Below are 26,026 nucleotides of genomic sequence, written 5' to 3' on the forward strand. Positions count from 1 at the left end.
ATAAATGATTGTGGAGGGTTTACTTTTGTACTCTGTGACACCTCAATCCATATTTTAGCTCCTTGCCGCTGTTTTTACGACGTGTTACAGAAGAGCACTAAATTATGTGGTGGAGTTTGTCATTGGTCCTCCACAGGACCCATTAAGCACTTGTGGTTATTGGGCCAAAAAGCACCACCGTTCATCTGGACCTGCTGTATTTGTGATTACTGCCTCTGTGTTCTGAGAAACATGTATGACGCTCTTTCATGGAATCTTATTACATTGGGCCAGATTGATCTTCAGCAGTCTCAACAAGGGGATTAAAAATTTTTTTTATTGGTTGATTGATTTCAGAGAGGAAGGGAGAGGGAGAAAGAGATAGGAACATCAGTGATGAGAGAGAATCATTGATCAGTTGCCTCCTGCATGCCCCAGCATTGCCCCGGCTAGTGTGGCTCAATGGTTGAGTGTTGACCTAAGAACCAAGAGGTCATGGTTCGATTCCTGGACAGGTTTTGGGCTTTGATCCCCAAAGAGTGAAACTATAGCTACAGCATTCTCGATTGCGCCAGAGGGAATCATTTTCATTAAAAGAAGCTAATAACAAAATAGAAACATTCCTTACAAACTTTTCACTCCTTCAAATCATTGATCAGTTGCCTCCTGCTATAGCTACAGCATTCTCGATTGCGCCAGAGGGAATCATTTTCATTAAAAGAAGCTAATAACAAAATAGAAACATTCCTTACAAACTTTTCACTCTTTGGGGATCAAAGCCCAAAACCTGTCCAGGAATCGAACCATGACCTCTTGGTTCTTAGGTCAACACTCAACCATTGAGCCACACTAGCCGGGCTAGGAATCTTATTCTTTAGCTTATATCACTGGACACTTGAATGGTAAGGGGGAAAAAAAAAATCCAAGTGTTTTCTTTTTTTCAGAATTTCCAAGTCTGTTTGTAATTCTTTGGTTTTGGTTTAGATTTCCATTTATTTTTATTGGTCACAGTTAAGAGGATAAGGAAGAATCATAAAATAGGTGCTATTATAAGTTTGTCATCATCTACATTTACTGTCAGCTACGTTTAGCAATAAAACACACTTCTGAGTCGTCTTCCAGGAAGAGAAATGACCTGGATTTGGAAATCAGGAGTCAATTTGGGCTGGGTCTCTGCCTGCTGTTTTGATGTTAATGAGGCCACTTTAGGGGCTCACTTATTCCTCAGGTGAAATAATAACCCTTTGTAGTTATATAAGAAGCTTCAAACAGCTCCAGAGCTTTGGATTTTTGCAACCATCTCATTAATATCCATACCATCCTCTGGCAGGTTGGTGTCTGCAGGAAATTAGCCACCTCTGTAATTAACTGCCTAAGGTTAGAGCCGTGCAGGACCAGCTCTGGGCTCAGGGCCTGTCACCAGTGCATACAGTGTCTGTTACCATGAACTGGGAAGAGTAAAACAATCCGATTTAGAGGTTGGAATGTGGGGCGTGGATAGTTGCACCTTGGAAGACACAGACATTTTGAAAGGCAGGCTCAGTAGGCGTGGAGACATTTGCTGCAGTTGTCGATGGGATTTGTTAGTCTAGTTTTACAAGCTTGAGGTCGTCACCCTCCTACCTATTTTGTCTCCTTTCCCATGACTCAGTCCTCCCTGCCATGCATCTCTCCTGCACTGTGGTAGCCTTTCATGTCTATTTTATTGGTGTGTGCCTTTGCTTGTGCTGTTGGCTTTGCCATAAAGCCTTCACCTCTTTTTTTTTTTTTTTTAAAAAAACACACACATTTTTATTGATTTCCGAGAGGAAGGGAGAGAGACAGAGAAACATTAGTGATGAGAGAGAACCATTAATCGGCTGCCTTCTGCACACCCCACACTGGGGATCGAGCCCCCAACCTGGGCATGTGCCCTGACCAGGAATCATACCCTGACCTCCTGGATCATAGGTCAATGCTCAACCACTGAGCTACGTAAGCTGGGCACACCTGTGCTTCTTTACCAGCACAATGAGTTCTCACTTATTCTTTAAAATGTAGCTTTCTCCTCCTAAACCAATACCAAGAACATGTATGTTCTTCCACTTTGATTTCCGTTTCTGCTACCATGTTCCCTTGGTACTGCATGCATACCCTCCATTAGCACAGGGTGTTCTAAGCTACATTTATTTGTTTGTGTATGAATCTCTACTACTTTGGGAGTGCCTAATGAATATGGACCATGAGTATTTTTTTCCATTGTCAGTGCTTGTAACAGACCCCTGCTATATATTTATTGAAGGAATGAAATTCATACACATTAAGCTTCCGTATTAATTATAAGACTGGTCTTTATGAATGTCTTGCAAAATCTCACTTAATTCATAGTCATTCTGCCTCAAACTGAAATTGGAGGCTTTTTACAAATGAAGTATTCCTGATCGAGTAGAATGGTTTTAAAGCTGGTACATGATATATGAACACCTCTGTACATTTCAGCGCTTATGTAGATATCTCGCATTGCCTTCATTCAGGTCCCAGATGTTCACATGGTCAGACATCCATCTTTCTTTTAGACAGAATCAGGTGTCTGAATATATCTTTTACTGATTTTCCTCTCAGCTATGGAAGAACAATGCAAGGAGTTCTGATTCAATAGGAGGGGAGTAACCTATGAGCCTGAAGTTTCTTCATCTTGAGTGTGATTATTACTCTCACACACCATTAATTAGTGGGGAACAAGCAAGATACATTTCCTTGGCTAAGTTAATCATTTCTAAAGTGAATGATATTTACACATTATTATTATTTTAAATAGATTTTTATTGATTTAAGAGAGGAAAGAAGAGAGAGAGAGAGAAACATCAATGATGAGAGAGAATAATTGATTGGCTGCCTCCTGCATGCCCCCTACTGGGGATCAAGCCCGCAACCCGGGCATATGCCCTTGACTGGAATCGAACCCAGGACCCTTCAGTCCACAGGCCAGTGCTCTCTCCACTGAACCAAACCAGCTCGGGCTACAAATTATTTTAAAGAATGATTTGAGCTAAATGTTACTATTGAAATAAAAGCTGTGAAATGCTTATAAAAGTAATAGTGTTCATTTTTGAGAACTTCTTACATATCAAATAAACTACTAGATTATTGATCTATCTCCTTATATAAACCATTATCTGTCTGCTAATAAATGAGCACCTAATATATATCAGATACTATACTAGACACTATATTACTATTTTTTAAATCCTCACCTCAGGATATTTTTTCCATTGATTTTTTTTTTTTTTTTTTAAAGAGAGAGTGAGAGGAAAGGAGTAAAGAGAAATATAGATGTGAGAGAGATACATCAATTGGTTGCCTCTTGCACATGTCCCAACCGGGGCTGGGGATCCAGCCTTCAACCGAAGTACATGCCCTTGACTGGGAATCACACCTGTTACCCTTTGGTCCATGGGCTAAAGCCCTAACCACTGAGCAGAACTGACTAGGCTATATTTCTTTTCAATTCTCTTAACAATGCTTGCATCAGAGATTATCATTCCCATTTTATACATGGGGAAGGTAAGACACAGAGTGTTTAACTTGCCAAAATTCACTAAACTACTAAGTGACTTAGCTGGGGCTTAGATTCAGGTCTTCTTGGTTCCATCGATTACATATTAATAATTTCTGCTGCATCTGGTGCTTTCCATTATTTACATTTTCTTCTATTTGGTGTTTTGGTGCTAGATCTTTCTTGAGTATTGTTATTTGTCACATAAAATTTTAATGGAAATGCTTTGATAGTTGGCAGAGCTATATTCCCAATATTGAATTTTGGGACATATGGTTTATAGTTTCTTGATCATGACAGTTTTACATAGTCTTATGTCACAGTATAATTCAATAAGAATTCAATCTTAAATTTTACAGTTTTTAAAACAAAGATAAAAGTGGCTCATTAGGTTTATAGATTATGTGTTTTATTTACTACTTTTTCTAGATCAGCTTTATTGAGGTTATGTGCTCTTAAAGTTTAAAATAACTTGTGCTTTTAAACTCTAAAGTCATTTACAGTTATTTCATATCTTTCAAACAGGTACCAAGTACTCGCTTTTGCAACAGATGCAGATAAAAGACAGGAGACTGAACAGCAAAAACTTGGTTCTGGAAAAAGACTTGTTGTAAGGCCATTTTTTTTAAAATATAAAAATTTCAGCAATGTTACATTTATTTTGTTATTGATTTATTTTTTATTTTTTAAAATTAATTTTTTTCTATTTTTCAATTACGGTTGACATTATTATTTTATATTAGTTCCAGGTGTACAGTGTAGTGGTTGGACATTTATATAATTTACAAAGTGATCCCTACACGGCTGGCACCATACATGTTACAATATTATTGACTGTATGCCGTATGCTGAATTTTACATTCCTGTGACTGGTTTGTAACTACCAACTTATAGTTTTAAGCCTTTCATCATTTCCACGCAGTCCCTCACCCCCATCTGGTTACCATCAGTATCTATGAGTCTGTTTTGTTTGTTTCTTTATTTAATTCTTTAGATACCACATATAAGTGAAATCATACAATATTTCTCTTTCTCTCTCTGACTTATTTCACTTGGCACCGTGGTCGGCAAACTGCCTGGCTCGCGAGCCACATGCAGCTCTTTGGCCCCTTGAGTGTGGCTCTTCCACAAAATACCATGGCCTGGGCGACTCTATTTTGAAGAAGTGGCATTAAAAGAAGTTTAAGTTTAAAAAAGTTGGCTCTCAAAATAAATTTCAATCGTTGTACTGTTGATTTTTGGTTCTGTTGACTAATGAGTTTGCTGACCACTGACTTAGCATATTATCCTCTGGATCCATCCATGTTGTTGCAAATGGTAAGATTTCTTTTTTTTTTTTTTTTTTATGGTTGGGAAATATTCTATTGGATGTATCTACCACATCTTCTTTATCCAGTAGTCTATGGATGGGTACTTAGGTTGTTTTTTTTGCAACTAAATTGATCTTAGGTTTTCCTTTGCAGGTAGATTGGACTCTAAATATTGGAGAACAAGCCCTTGATATATGTATTATGTCTTTCAATCAGTCAGCATCTTCTGTTTTTGTTCTTGGCGAAAGAAACTTTTTTTGCCTTAAGGATAATGGTCAGATTCAATTCATGAAGAAACTTGATTGTAGCCCAAGTTGTTTTCTCCCGTACTGCTCAGGTGTGTAAGAGAGATTTTCTTTTATCTCTTCCATATGTCAGGGCTGTGCGATTTACACCAGAAAAGGGCAAACTCACATGCATATGAACATCTAGGAAAATACTTTTAAGCTGAACATGTAATGGAAATTTTAACTTTGAAAGTTTGAATAGAAGTTTGATATAAAGCACACTCTTGGGTTTGTCAGTCATTTTACTTAGTACAAAAGGATTGCAGAATTGGCCCCAGGCGCACATGACTGCTTTCCAAAATGAGGCTGTTCGCGATGCTTCCAAGAGAACATCAGACCCCTCTGTAAGCAGAGCGTAGCATAGTGATGCCTAACGGAATGACTTTTCTGGAGCGAATGCCCAGAAAATCATTAGCTTCAGTGTGTTAAATATTAATGAAACTCATGCTTTCTAGATGAAATGCAAAAATTTGGCTAGTATCTGGTTATAGTTTTCAAGTCTATAATTTTTTTTCCTTTTAGATATTGGCAGCTTGAAGTTGGAAAATCATGTTTTATTACTTAAAATCTTTGCACATTAACATCAAGATATTATAATTAGCTTGTATCATAAACCCCCTAGAAGGGATATAAATAATGTTGCTAATGACTGTCTCCTTTTTAGCTTTAAACATTTTTTTTCACCCCCTCCTACAGTTTCTGAAGGAACAGTAAATACTTTGATTGGGAACCACAATAGCCTGTTGCATGTTTATCAGGACGTGACACTGAAGTGGGCCTCTCAGCTTCCCCACGTGCCTGTCGCAGTGAGAGTGGGCTCTTTACGGTAAGTGGTTTAATTTGACTTTTTTAAAAAAAAGAGTATAGCGGAAACTGGTTTGGCTCAGTGGATAGAGTGTCGGTCTGCGGACTGAAGGGTCCCAGGTTTGATTTTGGTCAAGGGCATGTACCTTGGTTGCAGGCACATCCTCAGTAGGGGGTGTGCAAGAGGCAGCTGATCCATGATTCTCTCATCGATGTTTCTAACTCTCAATCCCTCTCTCTTCTTCTCTGTAAGAAATCAATAAAATATATTTAAAAAAACACAAAAAACCGTACTTCTCCCTTAAAAAAAAAAGTATATTAGTCAAGGAATTATTCTGAATTTTTATGAAACAATGGCAAGTGATTTTACTAAAAAATGAATTTTACTAAAAAAGTGGTTTACAAAACCGGTTTGACTCAGTGGATAGAGCGTCGGCCTACAGACTGAAAGGTCCCAGGTTTGATTCCGGTCAAGGGCATGCACGTTGGTTGTGGGCACGTCCTTAGTGGGGGGTGTGCAAGAGGCAGGTGATCGGTGTTTCTCTCTCATCGATGTTTCTAACTCTCTGTCCCTCTCTCTTTCTCTCTGTGAAAAATCAATAAAAATATATTTAAAAAAAATAAACTGTCATAGGTTCCCAAATCTATTCATTTCTGCTTATTATATCATTTTATTGAACATTTAAAAGCCACATGTTGAATTCATCAGTGACATCTACAGTATCTGATCAGTGCGACTAATCCCCCAAATTAAGAGGTTGAATGTTATGCATCACATCATGACACTTTGGCCAATAACAATAGTCCCATAAAACCATAATGGAGCTGAAAAATTTGCATCGTTTAGTGACATTGTAGCTGTCATAACAATTAGTTGAGTAACTGACCTGGAAAGAAAATACAAAAGTGGAAAATCAGTGATGGTTATTGCTTGCCAGTCAGGCATGTCCATTCCGCCGTAGCTATGATCTTGAAGAATAAAAACAACATGATGGAAACTGTTAAAGGACCTACTTCACTTAAGACAACAAGACTAATAAAAATTCAGGGAGGCTCTGTATTAGACACGGAGAACCTTCTGATGACCAGACATAGACATGTATCCCTTTCAGCGCCATGGTGATCATGGCCAAAGCAAAAAGATTGTTTGTGATGTTGAAAGAGAAGGCTGGACCTGATAACCATGTCGAATTTAATGCTAGCTCTGGGTGGTTTAAATGATTCAAAAATCTTCACTCAAACTATGTTTGGTGTCAGATAGGTATTAGATTTATCATGGGGATCACTTAGTAAGTTGCATAATGTCTAATCACTGAATTGTGTGTCTGAAAGCGAATATATGTCAACTGAAATTGAAAAATAAAATATTGCTTAAAATGAAAAATAAAGTGAAAAAGGTTTGAGAATTGAAAAAAAAATCATTATCTATATATATAAAAAGCCAGCGACCAGAATGCTGTAATGACTGGAATGACCAGTGGCTATGACGCCCTATGGGGCCAGCAAACCACCCGATCGGGAGGTAGGGCAGGCCAGCCAACTCCTGTGGCCTCTCCCTCCCAGCTGGCCCCCCGTTCCCAGTTGGCCCGTCCCACCCTGATCAGCCCGAAGCCCCTCCCCCTGGCTAGCCCTGCCCCTATTGTCCCCCCACCCCAATTGGGGGCAGGACCCACAGGCTAATTGCCCATGGCCCCTCCCCCCAGCTGGCCCGACCCTGATTGGCCCCATCAGGGTGGGGCAGCTGGTCAACCTCCTGTCATCTCCTCCTCCTGACAGGCCTAGCCCTGATCCACCCTGATTGGGTCCGGGCCAGGGGGATCCCACCCGCGCATGAATATGTGCCCTGGGCCTCTAGCTCATTGCATAATGTGAAAGTGAGTGGGAGTCTGTGAGTGCTGGGGTGAAGGCAACTGGAGAATTTCTGGAAACTCTCAATGTGCTGATTGTGGAGGAAAATTACTTGCCAGAGCAAATATTCGATGTGGAGGAAACCTCCCTGGTCTGGAAAGGGATGCCTGAAAGCACTTTCATCCACAAGGAGGCCAAGTCAGGCCAGGCTTTAAGGCTTTTAAGGACAGTGGAGCAGTCTTGCTTGGGGGCAGTGTTGCAGGCTACAGATTGAAACCCTTTGCCATTTAGCACAGTGAGACCTCAGGGCCCGAAAACATATGAATAAACACCCCTTCCTCCCAGGTACTACAGGTGCCATAAGAAGTCATGGATGACGCAGCTCTTCCTCCAAGATGCCCTATTGAGTTGCTTTGCCAGTGAAATTGAGAAGTGAGGTTTGATAATGCTCTCAGATAGCTTCTTTTTTTCTTTTTTGGTGATTTTTCATCCCACTATCAAAATGATGTTTCTCTCGTCAAATATCACCTCTTTGATCCAACCAATAAATCAAAGCATTATATCAGCTTTCACCTGGGGACTCCCTTTGCCTAGGCGATTGCTTCAACTGAGGAAGATGCTGAGAAAACACGGATTCAACTCTGGATGGATTATAACAGGGGTCTTCAAACTACGGCCTGCGGGCCACATGCGGCCCGCAGAGGAGTCTGATCCGGCCCACCAGGTTTTTTGGGCAGTGAGCGCAGCCGAGGTGTTACAGTAGGAATTAGTAGTTCATATAGTCCGGCCCTCCAGCTCTCTGAGGGACCGTGATCTGGCCCCCACTTTAAAAAGTTTGAGGACCCCTGGATTATAACATCCAGGACTGCATCTGGGACCTTGTTGGGTGTGGGATGATGCCACCAAAAAGTATATGAATAGCTTCCGGTAGGAGACACTCAGGAGGCTCTTGCATGACTTCAAGAAATTTTCCTAGTTCGAGGAAGTTGCAAAAATCAACAAGGCTGTGGTTGAGACGCCATATGACTTTAAACTGGGTGTGGATGAGAATGGCATTGAGGAGTTCCTTGATGTGGTTCCTGAGGAATTAACTAATGAGGTGTTGTTGGAACTGGAATGAGGAAGAGAAGAAAAAGAAAGAAAGAAAGAAAGAAAGAAAGAAAGAAAGAAAGAAAGAAAGAAAGGAGGGAAGAAAGAAAGAAAGAAAGAAACTAAAGAAGGGGGAAAAGGAGATCCTTCAAGAAAGTTCACAGCGAAGGTTTTAACAGAAGTTATTGCAGACCTTACCAAGCTCCCTTAAAAAGTTTGCAAACATGGACCCAACCCCAAAAGGCTTCATTAATAGGGAGGAATGTTTGTGGTGCTTACAAGCAAATCTGTGATGAGAAAAAGAAGCAAATTAAGCAAACCAGCATGTACTTACTCTGAAAACACCGACACCTCCAGAGCCTCAGGAGAGGACGGCACCACTCGTGTTATTGCCCATGCAGACCTTCCAGAGCGACAAGCTGTGGAGAGGAAGACAGTGATGCTAATGGTCCGGACCCTGTGTAGGCTTAGCCTGGTGTGTGTATTTGTGTCTTAGCTTTTATTTTTTCTATTTCTATACTTTTATTTTTATTGATTTCAGAGAGGAAGGGAGAAGGAGAGAGAAACATCAATGATGAGAGAGAATCATTGATTGGCTGCCTCCCACATGCCCCTGTTGTGCCGAGATTCCGTGATCCCCAAGGACCATCAGGGAGCTGAGTTCGATGCAATAGACAAGAGAGCCTCTTCCATGCTAGCATGGGCTCTGTTCCACTCCCACCGACAGCATGGCGGACGAGAGCTCGAACTTCGACAAGTCAAGGGGTTTTATATGGGTGGTGATGTCACTGCCTTGGCTGACCCTGATTGGCTGGGTGAGGGCCAGGGTCCAGTTGGAGGATAGCTCCACCCTGCCCCACAGCACAAAATGGAATCAGGAGTTAGCCTCGCCCCGCCCTGCCCTCTCACCCCCTCTAGGGGATCCAGCCTGCAACCCAGGCATGTGCCCTGGCCAGGAATCCAACTGTGACTTCCTGGTTCATAGGTCGATGCTCAACCACTGAGCCACACCAGCTGGGCAAGGCTTCTGTCTTTCTGGGCGGTACAGGCTTGTAGCCTTAGAGCGATAGGCCTGACTCTGCAGCCTGGTGAGTAGTGGGCTGTACCACCTGGGTTTGGGTAGGAGCACTGTACTGCATTCCCACAATGACGGAATTGCCTTCTGACTCAGAATGTATTCTTGTCGTTGGGCGATACATGACTGTATTACGTATTATTGAAGCTCAATTCAGGGCACTCATATGTTGCATTAATGGTTCATCTGAAACCTGAATATTGAAAAAAATGGAAACGTTAGAAAACAATGAATATTTTAAAAGAAGTCGCTTTCTCATGTTTTATAATTGCTAGGCAGTCAACACAAATTACAGTTATTTTGTATCTGAAAAATTTAAAAGAAAAAGTTAAAAGTTTGAGATTGGCTTTTGCTGCATCCAGACATTTTATGTCGGATTTACTTAGAAGGATTTAGAACAGGAAAAACATCTTGCCAGCAGGGCCATGCCAAGTATTTCTCTCTGGGAGAGTAATTCTCGCAGCGGTCCATCCGTCCATCCAAGAGTCCTTCTCTCTGGCCCCCAGGTGACAGCTCAGGTGCAGGAGGACGGATCCAAGCTGGTGGGGATGGCTTTTCGTCTCCATGCCCCTTGGGAGCCAATATCTTCAAACCCTAAAAGACCATTGGGGTTTGCATGTTTGTGGAACATGGGAGAGGGATGTAGAGAAAGACTTTACCGAGACCATTGAGTTGAAATACTTATTTTACACATATATTATTTACAAGGAGCGTGGCTGTGTCAAGAGTCATGTACTCAGAAGCTGAAAGATACAGCTTCTCAGCAGATATTTATGGTTAATTTATAGTTTCTGGTCCAGATGCAACTTACAAGTCAAGGGTCCAATAGTAACGGAAATTATGATGATTGAAAAACCAAATTTTCATACAATGTGCATCAAGATGCTCATATTAAGAAATAGCCTGTTACATCTAAACGTTTTCAGTATTATAATTTTAAATAATTAAGTGTAATTATTGCCATTAATGATTTCCGCAGTTAATATAGAGCAAACTCATTGGGAGATATTTCTTATTTTTATATACATTAACATAAAGTATAGGATTAGACCGTTTGAAGGAATTTCATTGTAATTTTTTGAAAAATTAAAAAAGTGATTACTACTGATTTAGTTATAGCATATTTATATTTAGAAGTTATTATCTGAAATTAGAAATGCTGAAATAATTTCGCTCCTGCTTTTGATTATCTTTAGGGCTAAACTATTTTTTGGTAGAAGCTTCCTTGGCTGAATGTGTTTATTTGTAAAGGAAATTGCTGCTATTTTAATATGTTTCTCTTTAGTGAATAAGAAATACTGGATTTGGATCAAGTAGATGCAATTATACTTAATAACAGCATTTTGCTCAGAAACTAAGATGCTTTATTTCCTCCCACTCCCACCTACTTGGCAGTCCTAGTCCTCTCCACCTTGTTTATTATAAACCAGTTCTAACTCTGTCTGCGTTTGCTTCTTTCCTTCTGGGGTAAACGGCATTCTTGATTAGATAGAGTTCTTTCAGGTTAGTTATTTTAATTTTTGTGGGCTGGACTATGGGAATGTGAAACAAGCATACAGTTTATAGAATCAGAAGAGCCCCGATGGGATACACTGTTTAAGTCCTTAGCTATTATTGTTTTCCATTTATATTGAAGCCTGGCCAACCATCTTACCTCTGCTGTGGTCAGTTTCCCAAATGGCAAATAAAGATCATCATTTATCAGCAACGTTATTCTCTCTGCAGACATGACCTATGCCTAACGTGGGGGTGTATCTGAGTGAACATCCAGTGACCACAACCTTTCCAACCTGTGGCTGGCAGCCTTGGCCATTATGCTTTAAAGTCTTATAGCTCACTTTATAGTATAAACAATTTGGTATGGTGCTTTGGTATTTTACTTCCATGGGTGTATCCACCATGGTGGCTGACGTCGGTATTTACCAGGATAGTTTTTAGCCTTCGTTGAAACAGTATTCTTGACCAGAATGGTTTCCCCATTTCTGCTCTGGATCTTCAAATTTCTTCTGTCTTCGAGTCCTAACTCAAGTCATATCAATAAGCCTCCCCCATCGGCCCTGGCCTCCTCTGAGGTCCTGTGATATTTATACTATGTTGGTGACTGCTGTCTGATTTTCCTGACTTCCCAACTCCATCATGCACTCCTCGATGAATGGACCTTGTCTCCTTTTGTGTGTCACTGAGTCACAGTCAGGAAGCTGAACATACGGCATATGCTCGCTACTTACATAGAAGTCACTGTGGTTTGTGTGTGCCAGCGGGAGGGTGGCTGGGAAGACCTTATTGGAGCTTTAAGTTGAAGAACTTTTTTACATATGAAAAATTCAAACTCATTGATGGAAGGATATTATTTCTTTGAGAACAAATAAATTTATTAGGATAGTGGTTTTCTTTTTTTAGGTTAACTTTTGCTATTAATTGTCATTCTTTTTGTACTTTGTAGAAGTATGCACACACACACACACACACACACACACACACACACACACATATATATATATATCGGGGGAGGGGGGGAGAGCGGGGAAGGGAGAGGGAGAGAGAGATAGAAATATCAATGAGGGAGACATTATCAATTGGCTGCCTCCTGCATGCCCCCTGTTGGGGATTGAGCCTACAACCTGGGCATGTGCCCTGACCTGGAATTGAACCCAGGACCTCTTGGTCCATGGCATGACACTCAATCCACTGAGCAACACCAGCTGGGCCTACCTCTTAATTCCTAAAAAAATAATTTCTGTTCAAGCTAGAGACTGAGCAGTATAGTGCCTTTGGTTTTATTTATTTTTGAAAATATTTTAAAATAAAGTGTTAACCTTTTTAAAAGATATGATCATCGAATGGTGGCCGAACTCTTGATTTTACACAGAAAATATTAGTCTTTAGTAATTGGATATTCTGCTGTTTTCCCTGCCTACTTAGTATTGGGTTTTATTTTGTACAGTGTTTATTATAGCTGAAGCCCAGCTAACTGAAAGAATTTGCATACCTTCATGAAATTTGGCACAGTGGGTTTTGCCATTAGTATGATTATTTCCCTAGCTTTCCTTTCTCCCCATTATAATGTAGTATTTATATTCTTTCTGTGATTTCTTTGGAAATTTTGTTTTTGGTTATAACTGATGCTTTTGGCATTGTAATTAAATGAAGTTTAATTTAGTTCATTTTAAGGTGTTTAAGCTTATAGAGTTTCAGTGTTTCCACCATTATTTTTTCCTGAGAAGTCTAGCTCCTTCTCCCATTTTTTATTTGTTTGTTTCTTTTGTTTTCTTTTGCCCTTTCATTCTATTTGGGAAGTAAACAAAATGTATATATTTTTTCTGTATGAATAGGGATAAATCCGTTTTAAAGAAATCCACTGTAACTTAAGTGGCATAGCATCTAATTGGGATTTTAACCAGAAATGTTACATAGGGCAAGAGAGCCCCTGTCAGAAAGGGGAGGTGGGGGCTGGTGGGCCTGCTAATGCAACCCAATAGAGTATAACTCAACATAAGGAGTTGTAGCCTGGCTGGTGTGGCTCAGTGGTTGTGCGTTGACTCACTGGTATGGACCAGGAGGTCACGGTTCGGTTCCTGGACAGGGCACATATCCAGGTTACAGGCTCAATCCCCAGTGAATTCCGCAGAAGGCAGCTGATCATTGATTCTCTCTCATCATTAATGTTTCCATCTCCCTTTCCCTTACCCTTCCTCTCTAAAATCAATAAAAATATATTAAGATAAGGAGTTATAGGGGGAGGGAGAATAGAATTGATCATATTTGGCATATTTTTTTTCCTTTCATTTATTGTTAACTCAATAACCATGATTTGGACAAATTGTTTATGTCAATTCTCTTGAAGCATTTTGGGGGTAGAATGAGTTGTATTATTTTTGATGGCCGTCCTTACCTGCATTCTCATACTTCCATTGTGAGGTTAAGGTCTTTAATAAAGCAATCTCTAGATTGCATATTGATTGAATTTTCTATTGATTGAGCAAGAATTGTGCTTGCAGTGTCCTTACAGCCACGTGGCTAAGCCAGCCTGTCAGTTGATAAGCTACTTTTACACACTTCCTTATTGCTGCTTGGGTAGTTTTATTCACATGAAAGAGACTTGCCATACCCTTATAAATAAATCAAGAAGCCGTATCTTTATTGGTATTTGTCAGTTGGAATTATAACCCTCAGAAAAACTCTCCTTATGAAAGTTAGAGATCTGCTTGGTCTCTGCTTTTACTGTCATCTTCCTTTTTATGCAATAATGTAAAACACAGTGTCTTCCACTCTCATGAAAAATTTATTAGTAATTACAGTTCCAGATTGTTTGACTTTGTACCAGTCCATAGTAAATCTGTTTAATTGGCCTGCCAGAGGTTTTAGAAATACTGTATAGCCAAGGATGAGGAGTTGCACTTGAATGCTAGTTGGGTTTATACTTTTCTGTTTTATAAATTAAATGTCTTAATGGTGGAATTCTTATTACCATGTATTTCCATTGAAACATTTCTGTAGACATATTGTCACTGAGACTGTGAGCCTCTCTTAAAAAATGAAGTTCTCAGGTTAAACAGAAAAGTGCCTTTGTGTTTTGAAAAACAAAAACAAAAAAAACAACAACAACCCATAAAACATGAAGAGGCAGAAAGCAAAAAGAGGCAGATACCTGTGTACTTTGTTTGGAATCTCTAGCCGTTAACAGGCACGGGGGTTAATTTGATAGGAAACATGGGATGGGGATACAGACTCGGAGTCAGTTGTTCAGTAGAATTGCATCCAGCAGGAAAGCATTCCTTTTGGAGAAAGCACATGCCTCCTGGTCCCGTGAGGTCCAGAGGCCACTGGTGCCAGTTGTCGGCTTGCTTTCATCTTTCCTGGAAACACATGCCATGATACATCTTTTCTCATTTCACAGACCCTGATTGCAAAGGTAGGATGAGGTATTTTTAAAAAATATCTCAGTGTTCTAGAGGAAAAAGCTTACATTTTCTAAGTTGTTACTTATTCAGAATATAAACATGAAATGGAGTGGTTTCTTGGCAGTGTGAGTTTTACATCCTGCTATGAACTTTGAAACCTTAGGTGGACTTACCTTGTTTCCCCGAAAATAAGACAGTGTCTTATATTAATTTTTGCTCCCAAAGATGTACTAGGTCTTATTTTCAGGGGATGTCTTATTTTTTCCATGAAGAAGAATACAGTATACATTTATTGTTAAATGAAAATAAAGGAAATTTATTACCTGTATACGGTACGGTAGTACGGTAGTTGTCAACACAAACCAGACAAACTGTGAATCCTACAGTATCAAGAATTTACTTATTTATTCAATGACAATCATGTCATCATCTTCTGGAACATCATCAAAACAACCCAATTTCTGAATTTCCAGGTGAATTTCTTGTGACTCCATTTCTTTCAGAATCAGTGGACCAAATCTCTCATGTTTAGCAATAGCATTTTGAGACAGAGCCTAGGGGGGGCCTTATTTTTGGAGGGATGCCTTATATTTCACTCAGAAGGAAACCTGTAAGTAGGTCTTATTTTCGGGGGATGTCTTATTTTTTGGGAAACACGGTAGTTGCTTTACCCTATTCACCAGTAGGGGCCTGTATTTTAGAACTAGCTTTGGAGTGCAAATCTGGGTTATTGTAAAAAAAAAAAAAAAAAAAAAAATACTTGTAAGTGTGTAAATCTGACTGTGGGCTAACGTTTAGTGACTTAAAATCAGAATCAATTGTTGCCGGAAGAAATGCCAGAACCATGCAGTCTTACTGCCTGCTGGAACTGGCATCGCTGCGCCATTGGGGTCTTACATTCTAGTAAGAATTGCAGCACCCTATTCAAGACTTGTGACAGGGTTAAGTATTAAGTTTAATTAGAAACAGTCACTGACTTCCTGCATCAAGCATGTCAAACTCACAGATCGTGGGCCACATGCCACCGGCCGTGAGTTTGACATGCTTGCCTTACATCTTTAAAAAACAGATCTAGGAGAATGATGGTACATTTCTTCATTTTAAGAGAAGAGAATATCAATTAGGATTACTAAAAACAGAGTTGAAAATATAATATAGTCAATATCATGCCACCATTTAAGTCCTCTTTGTAACTTTAACTTGAAACTTGGAAGTAAGTCAAGTCTCACCTGGTAAAATAGGGCTTTAACTCTCAATGATCTGACCGCTGTGAGTCACAGAACCTGCCACTGAACAGATGGGAGGGTCCTGTGGCCTCTGAAATGGGGATCTATATTCAGTGGTGTTGGGTATACAAGTTACTTTGCCCTAATGTGGGGGCATCTTAAAGACATTTTCCCCCTACCTCTCAGAGTGGCCTAGAATTTCTGAATGGAATGCACAAAAGCATAAAACTATACATCCTACAGTAATATGGATTTCCTGAGAAGGCACACAGGTATGTAATTTATTCTGTACTAGAGGCCTGGTACATGAAATTCAAGCACAGGTAGGGTCGTGAACATGGAACGTGGAACAAGGCTGGTGATCAGGGTGGATCAGATTCCTCACCTCCATGCCTTCTCCTCGTCTCCTCCTTTCCTTGTCACCTGTGCACCACCACCGAGTGGTCCCCAGCCCCCTGCTGGTCACCTGCCATGTTCCACATAGCCCCCTGGTGGTCAGTGCACGTCATTGCAAGTGATCAAACTCCCGTTTTTCTGGCCGAACTCCCGAGTGGACACTTTGTATATTAGCCTTTTATATACATAGATTATATGATGCTGGAGCAATAGGACTACTTCAGAGGATCTTTCCATTTGGAGATGCTTACTGCTATCATCAGCTGCCTCCTCCCCTCCCACACAAAACCCTTCCATTTATTTATGTTTGCATTTCCATAATTACCTTTCCTCCCCTGCACAGTGATGGGATTTGGTGGCTTTCTGCAGAGGGGAGCAGGAAGGAGGCCTTGGCTGCGGCTGGTGCTGATTTAAGGCACTTGCCCTCTCACTGATAATGCAGCTAAGCTCTCAGCTGCCAGAGACCCGAGCTGTATGCTGCCACTTTAATGTGATACCTTAGAGTTATGTTCTTACTAGATAAATCACATTTAGAAGCTTTTATGCAATCACGGTCATGCTTGTATTTTAAAAAGTCTAAACATGATAAACATTAAAAAAGCATTTATATTCATGAGGCCAAATTTGATTTTCTAGGTAATGACCAATTCATCTAGAAATTCAACTGATTGACTTTAATGTTCTTCTATGTAATCTGACAAAATCTAAAAAGTCCGCTATGCTGTGACATTCTGTGCTTTGTCTCAAGTGATTTCCTTGATGCTGAATTTGCCTAATGCTTTTTCACATAGTCTCTTCTTTCCTAAGCAATAACTTAATAATATATTTACTGTTAGAATGAGACCAGTAGAACCTTTTACTTAGTCTTTTATTTAACTCTTTTATTTAGGAGCTTTTCTTTAGCTAGTACTGCCTAAGTTGGCATATTGAATATTTGAAATATAGTTGCAGATTAAAGGATATACAGAGGCATATATATCCTCACAGATTTCAACCTTCAAAGCCCACAGTGCTGGAATTTGTATATAAATGATGCTGGATCTAAAATTGGATGAAAGTGGAGGAAAATCAGAGGGATTTGGTTCTCAGTAATTTACTATGTTAAAGAAAGGGATGATTTGCCATTGAGGTTTAAGAGTGAAATTCTTAACTAAAATGGAGAATTTCCTGATATTTTCCTTCTCATATCAGTTTCTTAATGTTATGCATACACAGTTGTTGGCATTTAATTTTATATTTGAAATGGGAAATTGCCAAAAAGCATTTAAGAATGAATCTCAAAGATCGACTATATAGTTAAAATTTTAATTATTTGAAAAAGCAATAAAATGGACAAAATTAAGAAATATTCTTTTAAAGAAACCAAAATTGCATGAGGCCTACATTTTAAACTTTTTAGTTCTGCTTTTGCTTCTTAATTACAATTATAACTTTTCTCTCATCTCTTTGAATTTCTAGTTTCCTACCCCTCCAAGTTTTAAACATATATAGTTTATTATGATTTTAGTTTATGTAATTAAGTAAAACAGTCCCAGATAATTTTGGAATAGAACAATTTGTATTTCAGAAAAAATTGAGATATTGAAGAAGAGATGTAAGAATTTACATAACTATTGTAGGCAGAGAAATCAAGGAAAATTTATTGGAGAATACATTGCTATGTGATTTAATCACTACAGCAATAATTGTCCCGATCATTGACAAAATAGCCCAGAAAACATTACAATTGAATTTCTTTTTGTTCATTAGCGACTCTTGATAGTAGTTTTTGGAACATATCTGTGGAAAATATTACATACCACTTACAAAATACTACATCATGACCACTTAATTTGTGAATAGATGATATTCTATCATAGTTCGATACATTTTTATTGAAATTATAAATACACTTGACATCAGTTAATTTAAAGCAATTGTTTACTATCCACAATTGAATTATTTGTCATGTTTTCATTTTGGGTTTATAATTGGGGAATTTTTTTTTCAGTCCCAGTAGATCACCTGCTGGTGGAGGTTGTGGTCATCTGGAAGAGTGAGTGCGGGTGGCCCCAGCCTGGCAGCTCTCCCGCCGGCCAGGGCAAGCATTGCAGGGTTCATGACTTTCTTCCGTCATCTTGAGAGAGCCTACCCCATTTTTCTCCTCCACTGACTAACCTTTGACTTCTAGACCTGCCTTTCTCTCCAGCCGGGGTGGGTAAACACTCTAGGTATGTGAAGATTAAAGGTCCAAGGCCCTGCAGGTGCCCCGGGGCAAATTTGTTCAGAATTAATCTGGCATCTCCCATTGTGGTTTGTTTAGGATAGGAAACCAGATAGAACTCAATAGTTTATCTTAAATCTTAGGTCTTAGGACTTCTGTTACAAACAACGGGAGGGGAAAAAAAGACCGACTCCATTGCCAGTAACATTCACTCTTCAAAGGAAAGTTTTTGCCGTTCTGCGCCTGGTTATCTTCAAGAGTTGCAGAGGAAAAAATGATTTTAGTGGAAATATATTGCTGCCTCTGATATAGAAGAGACCTTTGAAAGAGTCGTTGTTGACATGAAAGGGAAAACATTTTGATTTTTTGGGATGTAAGCCTTAGGAAACGAGCCAGAGTAAAAAAAAGATCCACAAAAAAATGCAGAAATGAGAAAACATCTGACTCCAGGAGATGACCTGATGTAAATTATTTCAGAGCCATTGCCTTTCTCAGATGGCTGACTTTTCTCTAGAGCTTGCTCCATTGGATGTACCGAACCTTGCTGAGTAGGCATCCCTTTGTTTTCTAGTGAAAAATCACTAACAAATACCACTGTCCTGAAAACACAAAAGCAGTTGCTATAGAGAACATATTGTGAAGTATGTACATGAAGAACAAAAGAAGCTTATGAGTAAAGAATACAAAGAAGCATTTCTTGAAATCGGAACTATCGATTGGTCTTTTGTAGTAGGTGACTTGGCTTATAGATTTTAGAATCGAAAGTAGTGGCTACTTTTTGCCAGTTCCAGGTAGGTGCTTCTGGCATCGGATACAGTAATTTGGAAGCAGTAGAAGAATGAAGCTAGAAGCAAGAAGGAATAGATTCTTTCTTAGGCACATACTTTCCACCTTTTATAAAATAAATGCGTGTTTCACAATACTACGGAGGCAGCTGACTCCTGGAGGTTAATGCATTATAGTTTGTGTAGGAACAGAAGCCCCTAAGAAGAGGGGTTTTAGAATGTATTTGGTAAGTTCTGAGTTGGGTTGGTAAAAGAGCACATTCAAAATCACGAAAGGATACTTTTCTTTAAATATTGAACATGGGGCAGAATCAGCTTCATTATATATGAACACCATCACGTTATTGAAAACTTCTTGAATAACTGAGTGCCTTATAGTTACCAAAGACATTTTCTCAACATTCTGCAGTTTCATTGGGTAGAAATTTTAATTTATGTCGTCTCTTTTAGGAGGGATACTCTCAGTTCTCTCATTCACTTGTAAATCTAGATTTGGAATTGTTAATTTGATAATAAATACAAGATAAAAAAGATTGGAGTTTTAGGAGAATTTGAATCAGTAATACCAGGGTCCAGGAATATTGTGAAAAACATGTTTTCACTGTTGGGATATCATGAGAGGTGAAGCAGAGGGACTGACCACATGCTCACTGGCTTAGTAGCTCCGAGAGCTTGGGCAAGATATTTAAATTCCTCAGTTCCCTTTCTGTGAAATGGGGCTAATAATGCCTACCACTTAGGGTTGTTATAAAGATTAAATAAGTTAATATTAGCACTTAGAAGACTGCTCTGCAATAGCGCTATGTATGTTTTAGCCAACATTATTCTTCGATTGGGTGCATTTGCCATTTTGCTCACTTGGACAGTTATTTTACTTAGCCTGTAACTGTAGTTACTGAGTTAAATTCCTTGCAGAAATATACTTATCTCGGAATTATATCTCCATTAGAAGATTGAGTCCAAAATACTGAAGCGGGGCAAAGGTATTTCCTGCTAAATATTCTCTCTTAGTCAGCAGCGTCGCTTCATGCCCACGTGTACAGAACTTTGTTTTAATTTCCTCTGCCTGCTCCGTTACATCAAGTTTAAACAGCTCAAGTCAGAAGGACCTGGGAATGGTGTCCAGAGAGGGATTTGCTCTAGGAAGGCCTGAGCTATGGCCTCGGGATCAGGGCCTGGAACTGCAGTCCGCAGCGGGGCCCTGAGGACCGGGCACCTTGACACAGCACAAAAGCCATACTTCGGTTTTTCTACTTTTTGAACAGGTACCATAACCAGCCTGGGAAAAAATACGTTGGTTCGTGTTTCGATAGCAGCCAGCAGTCTTTTTTATTGTCGTTGATACAGTTTTTCACGGAGAGAAAATGTGGGAGATGGTTATCTGCTTAGCGCTGCCAAACTTATTGTTGTTCTGCAGACCCCGCAGGCAGCGGCTGAGGCTGTTTGCCAGGGATGTGTGAGCAGGCCAGCTGCCCTGCACTCAGCCTCAGCATGGCTGGCTGGGCGGTGTGTTGCTCACAGTTGCATACTAACTAGCACGTTCAGTCACAAAATTAACACGGAGGGATGGGTACTGTATTTGATGGTCTTTCTTCTCCTTCGTTGTTCTTGCTTTTAGTTCCGAGATTACTGCTATTATTTGGGGGCATTTCTGATCGCAAGAGCACGTTCGATTTCCATCTAATGTATGCATTTTTTTTCCTTTTTGCTCAGAGCAGTTGTCAGTTATGTAAGTCGAGGATGTACTGAAATAGGTTGCTTTGATTAGATCCCATTAGCATTTACTTTAGCCCTGAGCCAGTGGAAATAAGATCGAGCTAACTTATGCCATTTCCCCCCCACCAGTAATGGGGAACTGGAGCAGAACCACTTACCATGCTAATGTTCTCTTCTAAAAGATACAGATGCTTATTTATACATACAGAAACACTGTGCATATTAGCTGCATTTTAATCTTGTGGTGGGCAAAGTATTGTAAAAGGCATAGTTGATCTCACTGAGATGTTTTCTGGTATGGAACATGATGTATTAAATATGTTGGAGTGGGATGTATCTAGTAACTTTATAGTAGGCCATGTGGTCCATTTTACACCATTCCTATGAATATAAATATAATACAAATGTCAGTTACTATTATAATAAAAAATACAAATACTATTTTTTAAGCCCTTAGTTTGTACCAGGCACTAGGCTAAGCTCTCTACATTAAATCATTGACGCTATACAACAAATTCTGAAGTACTACTACTATTATTATTTTTACAGAGGAGGGAAGAGAGTCTTAGACATGTGCTTCAAGGTCACAGTTGTGGAGCTGGGATCCAATTCCACATGTTTCTGACTTTAGAGTCTGAATTTTTAGTGTCCCGTTTTTGCGACCTTTCATGTTACAAATAGGTACGATTGTGCAGATCAGGTTCTTGGCAGCAAACAGAAGGCACACTCCAGTGGGGCGCTTGAGAAAGTAGTTGTGAACAAGGGTGAGAGATACTAACCAGGATGGTGAGGCCAGCAAAGTGGGAACTGTCACCATCCCTGTGTGGGAAGGCACAAGGAAAGGGCTGGTTACTGGGTCCCGAGGAGTATGGCTGTAGCTATGGGAGAGGGCCACCTGGCAGGACTGTTGCCTCAGGCCGAGGGACACACCAGCCCTGGTGACCTCGCAGGGAAAGTGCTGAGGAAATTAATACCCTGACCCCAATTTCCTCCCTTTCTCCAGTCTCCCCAGTGATCCTCATTGGCCAAACTCAGCTGAGCGCCGGGGGAAAGGGAGCCTTCCATGCAGTTGTCAGCTTCTCTGGCACAGAGCAGATTGGAAACAGATGGCAGGTTTGCAGGGCGAACGGAAAATATCCATTTCACAGATGCGCTACCCCGAAAATAGTTTCTCCAAGTCAAAGGCATCGGTGAAACCAGGATTTCCTACTTCTGTTCTAAATCCTTTAACCTTCGTTTTTAATTTTCTACTTTCTATTTTGTCTTCTGAATTATAGATTCCAGAAACAGCATGGGCTTGTAGGAGGATGTAGACGAAGATTATTTTCTTGCAATTGCTAGCGTTACCTTTAGGATTTCAAACCAATAAACTATTTCCCCCCCGTTTTCTTTAAGATGTGAATACTATCCTTATTCTAGTTAGATGCAATAAGGGGTCATGAAATAGTAATGAACTTTGGAAATTAAATAACATCTTTATCTATATCTATATCTATCTATTGATACATGATTGACTTAAAGTTATGAATTTATTTACAACTTGCTTCTTTCCAACCCATTTATTTCAAGAGGACCCAAAATGTTGGGGTGTTAGCTAATTTTTATTTTTCAAAAAGAAAATTGATTTAAAAAAACCTAGTGGGTTTGTATATAAGTTGATGTATATAAGTTAACAGATTCCACTTTTAGCTACTTTTACATATTCTTTTTTTAATATATATTTTTTATTAAATTATTATTTTTGTACATATACCAATGCCCCCCCCCCCATACATACTCTCCCTCCCCAGAGTTTTGTGTCCATTGGTTGTACTTATATGCATGTATACATACAAGTCCTTCGGTTGATCTCTTATCTCCCCCAGATCTCCCTAACCTCCCCGCTGTAATTTGACAGTCTGCTTGTTGCTTTACTGTCTCTATATCTATCTTTTGGTTCTTCAGTTTATAATGTTCTTTATCATCCACAAATAAGTGAGGTCATGTGGTTTCTCTCTTTCATTGACTGGCTTGTTTCACTCAGCATGATGCTCTCCAATTCCATCCAGGTTGCTGCAAACGATGAGAATTTTTCTTTTTTATGGCAGCATAATATTCCATTGTGTAAATGTACCATAGTTTTTGGATCCAATCACCTGCTGATGGGCACCTAGGCTGTTTCCAAATCCTAGCCATTGTAAATTGTGCTGCTATGAACATAGGGGTGCATATATCCTTTCTGATTGGTGTTTCTAGTTTCTTGGGATATATTCCTAGGAGTGGGATTACTGGGTCAAATGGAAGTTCCATTTTCAGTTTTTTGAGGAAGCTCCATACTGTTCTCCACAGTGGTTGCACCAGTCTACATTTCCACCAGCAGTGCACAAGGGTTCCTTTTTCTCCACAACCTCGCCAACACTTGTCATTTTTTGATTTGTTGATGTTGGCCATTCCGACAGGTGTGAGATGGTACCGCATTGTTGTTTTGACTTGCATTTCTCGGATAATTTACATATTCCTTCTTAAAATTGCTGCTTTCTACTCTGAGATATTAAAGTAGATTTGACAAGTAAATAGCATATTTACTTGAGTTATACCATTTAATGGTGTTTTTTTAAAAAAACATTGAGTTATACCATTTAATGGTGTTTTTAAAAAAAATATTTTAATGGTTTGATATAAATGTGATTAACACAATCAAACTAATTAACACATATTACCACAATCAAACTAATTAACACAGCCATTACCTTACATAGTTACTGTGTGTGTGTGTGTGTGTGTGTGTGTGTAAATATTGCTTCTTGACAGAAGAGTTATGATAATGCAGAAGTCAAAAGAGGTAAAAGAGAATCTGACAAGGTTCCCTCTTCTTCTTACCTAATGCTAGGAAAGTAGAAAAGAAGGAAAGAGTAGGTTCCTCCCTTACCTTTATCTAGAACAACAGGAAAGAAGATAGAAAAGAGGGGCAGGTGATTTTAGGGATCTTATTGCTTAACATGTGTAATATAGACTCGTTAGCATTCTCACTAGTCTTTGTCATTTCATGATGAAATAATTCATTTAGATGGAACAGATGCTTTTTAATGAAAAGTATAATATTCAGAAGTATTTTACAAAGTGCAGATCTTAAATGGTAGGCAATTGTTTATTTTAAAAGATAAATAACTTTTTCTGATGAATGTCAGTCTATAGTGAAGGTTACATGCTACTGAATCATTTTTTTCCTTCCACACACGGAATTTATTTTCTGTTAGCATCAGTGACATCTCCGATACCAGGGAAGGAAACGTAGAAAAAGAGAAAGGAGGGATTTTATGATTTAAAATGTAAGAGTCTCTTTATAATCACTAAACTGGATGGGAATAAAAATGATGAAATGCTGTGCTTTTGATAGTAATCTGAAGTATTTGTGTGCTAAATCCTTAAGCCAGATATTTGAGTTACTGGATTGACAGTGTATGATGGAAAGTATCTGAAGCATTTTGATTTCTTGAAAGGTTATGTTGTGAAAAATTTGTTTTGTAAGAGTAGACCTACAAAAAACATATGCCATTGTTATTACCTAGAATCCAATAAAAGATAGCTTTTGCAAATTAATTCCACATGTGTGTAGGAGTTGCTTTCACAGTTAGTTTTTTTTTTTTTAGATGCCAGAGTAATTTGTTTCATATTTTAAGCATTGAAATGCTCCTTTAAATTCATTATTCTTACGACTCTAGCATGATATGTAATAGAAATAGTACAAAATAAAATATTTCAGCAAATAATTGAAATAGCAAATTCTATGGGAAATCTATTGAATGAAATGACATTTGCAGGGACAGAATATGAGTGCAGTATCTGTGAGGAGACTTCCCCCAAAGCTACTAAATACGAGCAGTATGCCCTTAAATGACATAATTAAGAAGAGCAAGAATGCAAAGCAATTTGACTGAATGACAACCAATTCATTGGTTACCACAATATAATACAATTTTCAGCTTGTAACGTATATTTGATTTTAAAATATCACTTAGCTCTGCATGTATAGTAGCAAATTTAGGACCCCCTCCCCCCCCACCCCGCGCTTCTTTTTGTGGTTTGTGTTTATTGGCTTTTAACTGATGGCAAAATTCTGAAGGCATTTGAACCCTAAGGGAATTTACCGTCTGTAGTAATAGTAGTAGCGAAGTTTTCAGTAACTATAAGAAGACCATTCTCATTTCCCACTGAAAAAGGGCACATGCCTTGTGTGGACTATTACTAGTGATGGCTTATCAGAGACCATCCAGAATTAAAAAAACAAAACAAAAAACTTTACTAGTCTTGAAATGTGTAAAACATGACTGACCAGGTTAGGGTATAATCTTTGCCTTACCTATTACACTTTGGGGTATATTTATTGCTAGTGATTCCTCAGTTGTAGGTATTTTTATAACTGAAAGATGTTAGTAACCTGGGCTAAGTTCCAGTAGATTTAGATGATTTGTTTACTGTTAAATGTGATTACAAATAAGTAAGTTTTGTAGGCCCATAAAAAGAGATTTGTGCTCTAATGGAACCTTTAGAACTATTTAGTTTATATTGTATTTTGTCACTTTTTGGTCACAATATTATCATTTTATACTCTACCAAAGTGAAGTTCTAAAACTAATTCATAGAAACTAGTAGCAGGTTTGAAAAATGGCCTCAACCACTGAGTGCAGAAAAAGTTAAAAGCCAGGTGGTAATAAAATAACACATGTTCTTTGGAGTATATGTGTGCAGAGAGGTGGAACTGCATATGTACAAATGAATACATTTCATCTTTTTTCTTTATTGATTAAGGTATTACATATGTGTCCTTATTGTCCCATTGCCTTCCTCCCCCAACCTCCTAACTCATGCCCTCACCTCCCTGGTATCTGTGTC

General features: G+C 39.1%; 1 protein-coding gene across 7 annotated transcripts in view; it reads left to right on the forward strand.

The window, feature by feature from the left end:
• The window catches only part of BBS9 (Bardet-Biedl syndrome 9), a 283,053-nt gene that overhangs the window by 64,543 nt on the left and 192,484 nt on the right, over positions 1-26,026 (forward strand). For all 7 annotated transcript variants that reach the window (XM_084896844.1, XM_084896846.1, XM_084896850.1 and 4 more), the window contains exons 7-9: positions 4,040-4,124; positions 4,978-5,161; positions 5,808-5,937. In XM_084896844.1, coding sequence (XP_084752970.1) covers positions 4,040-4,124; positions 4,978-5,161; positions 5,808-5,937 — 399 coding nt within the window. The remainder of the gene's footprint in view (positions 1-4,039; positions 4,125-4,977; positions 5,162-5,807; positions 5,938-26,026) is intronic.

Source organism: Pipistrellus hanaki (genome assembly GCF_964339955.1).
Source record: "Pipistrellus hanaki genome assembly, chromosome: 10".
In the NCBI taxonomy this organism is placed as follows: domain Eukaryota; kingdom Metazoa; phylum Chordata; class Mammalia; order Chiroptera; family Vespertilionidae; genus Pipistrellus; species Pipistrellus hanaki.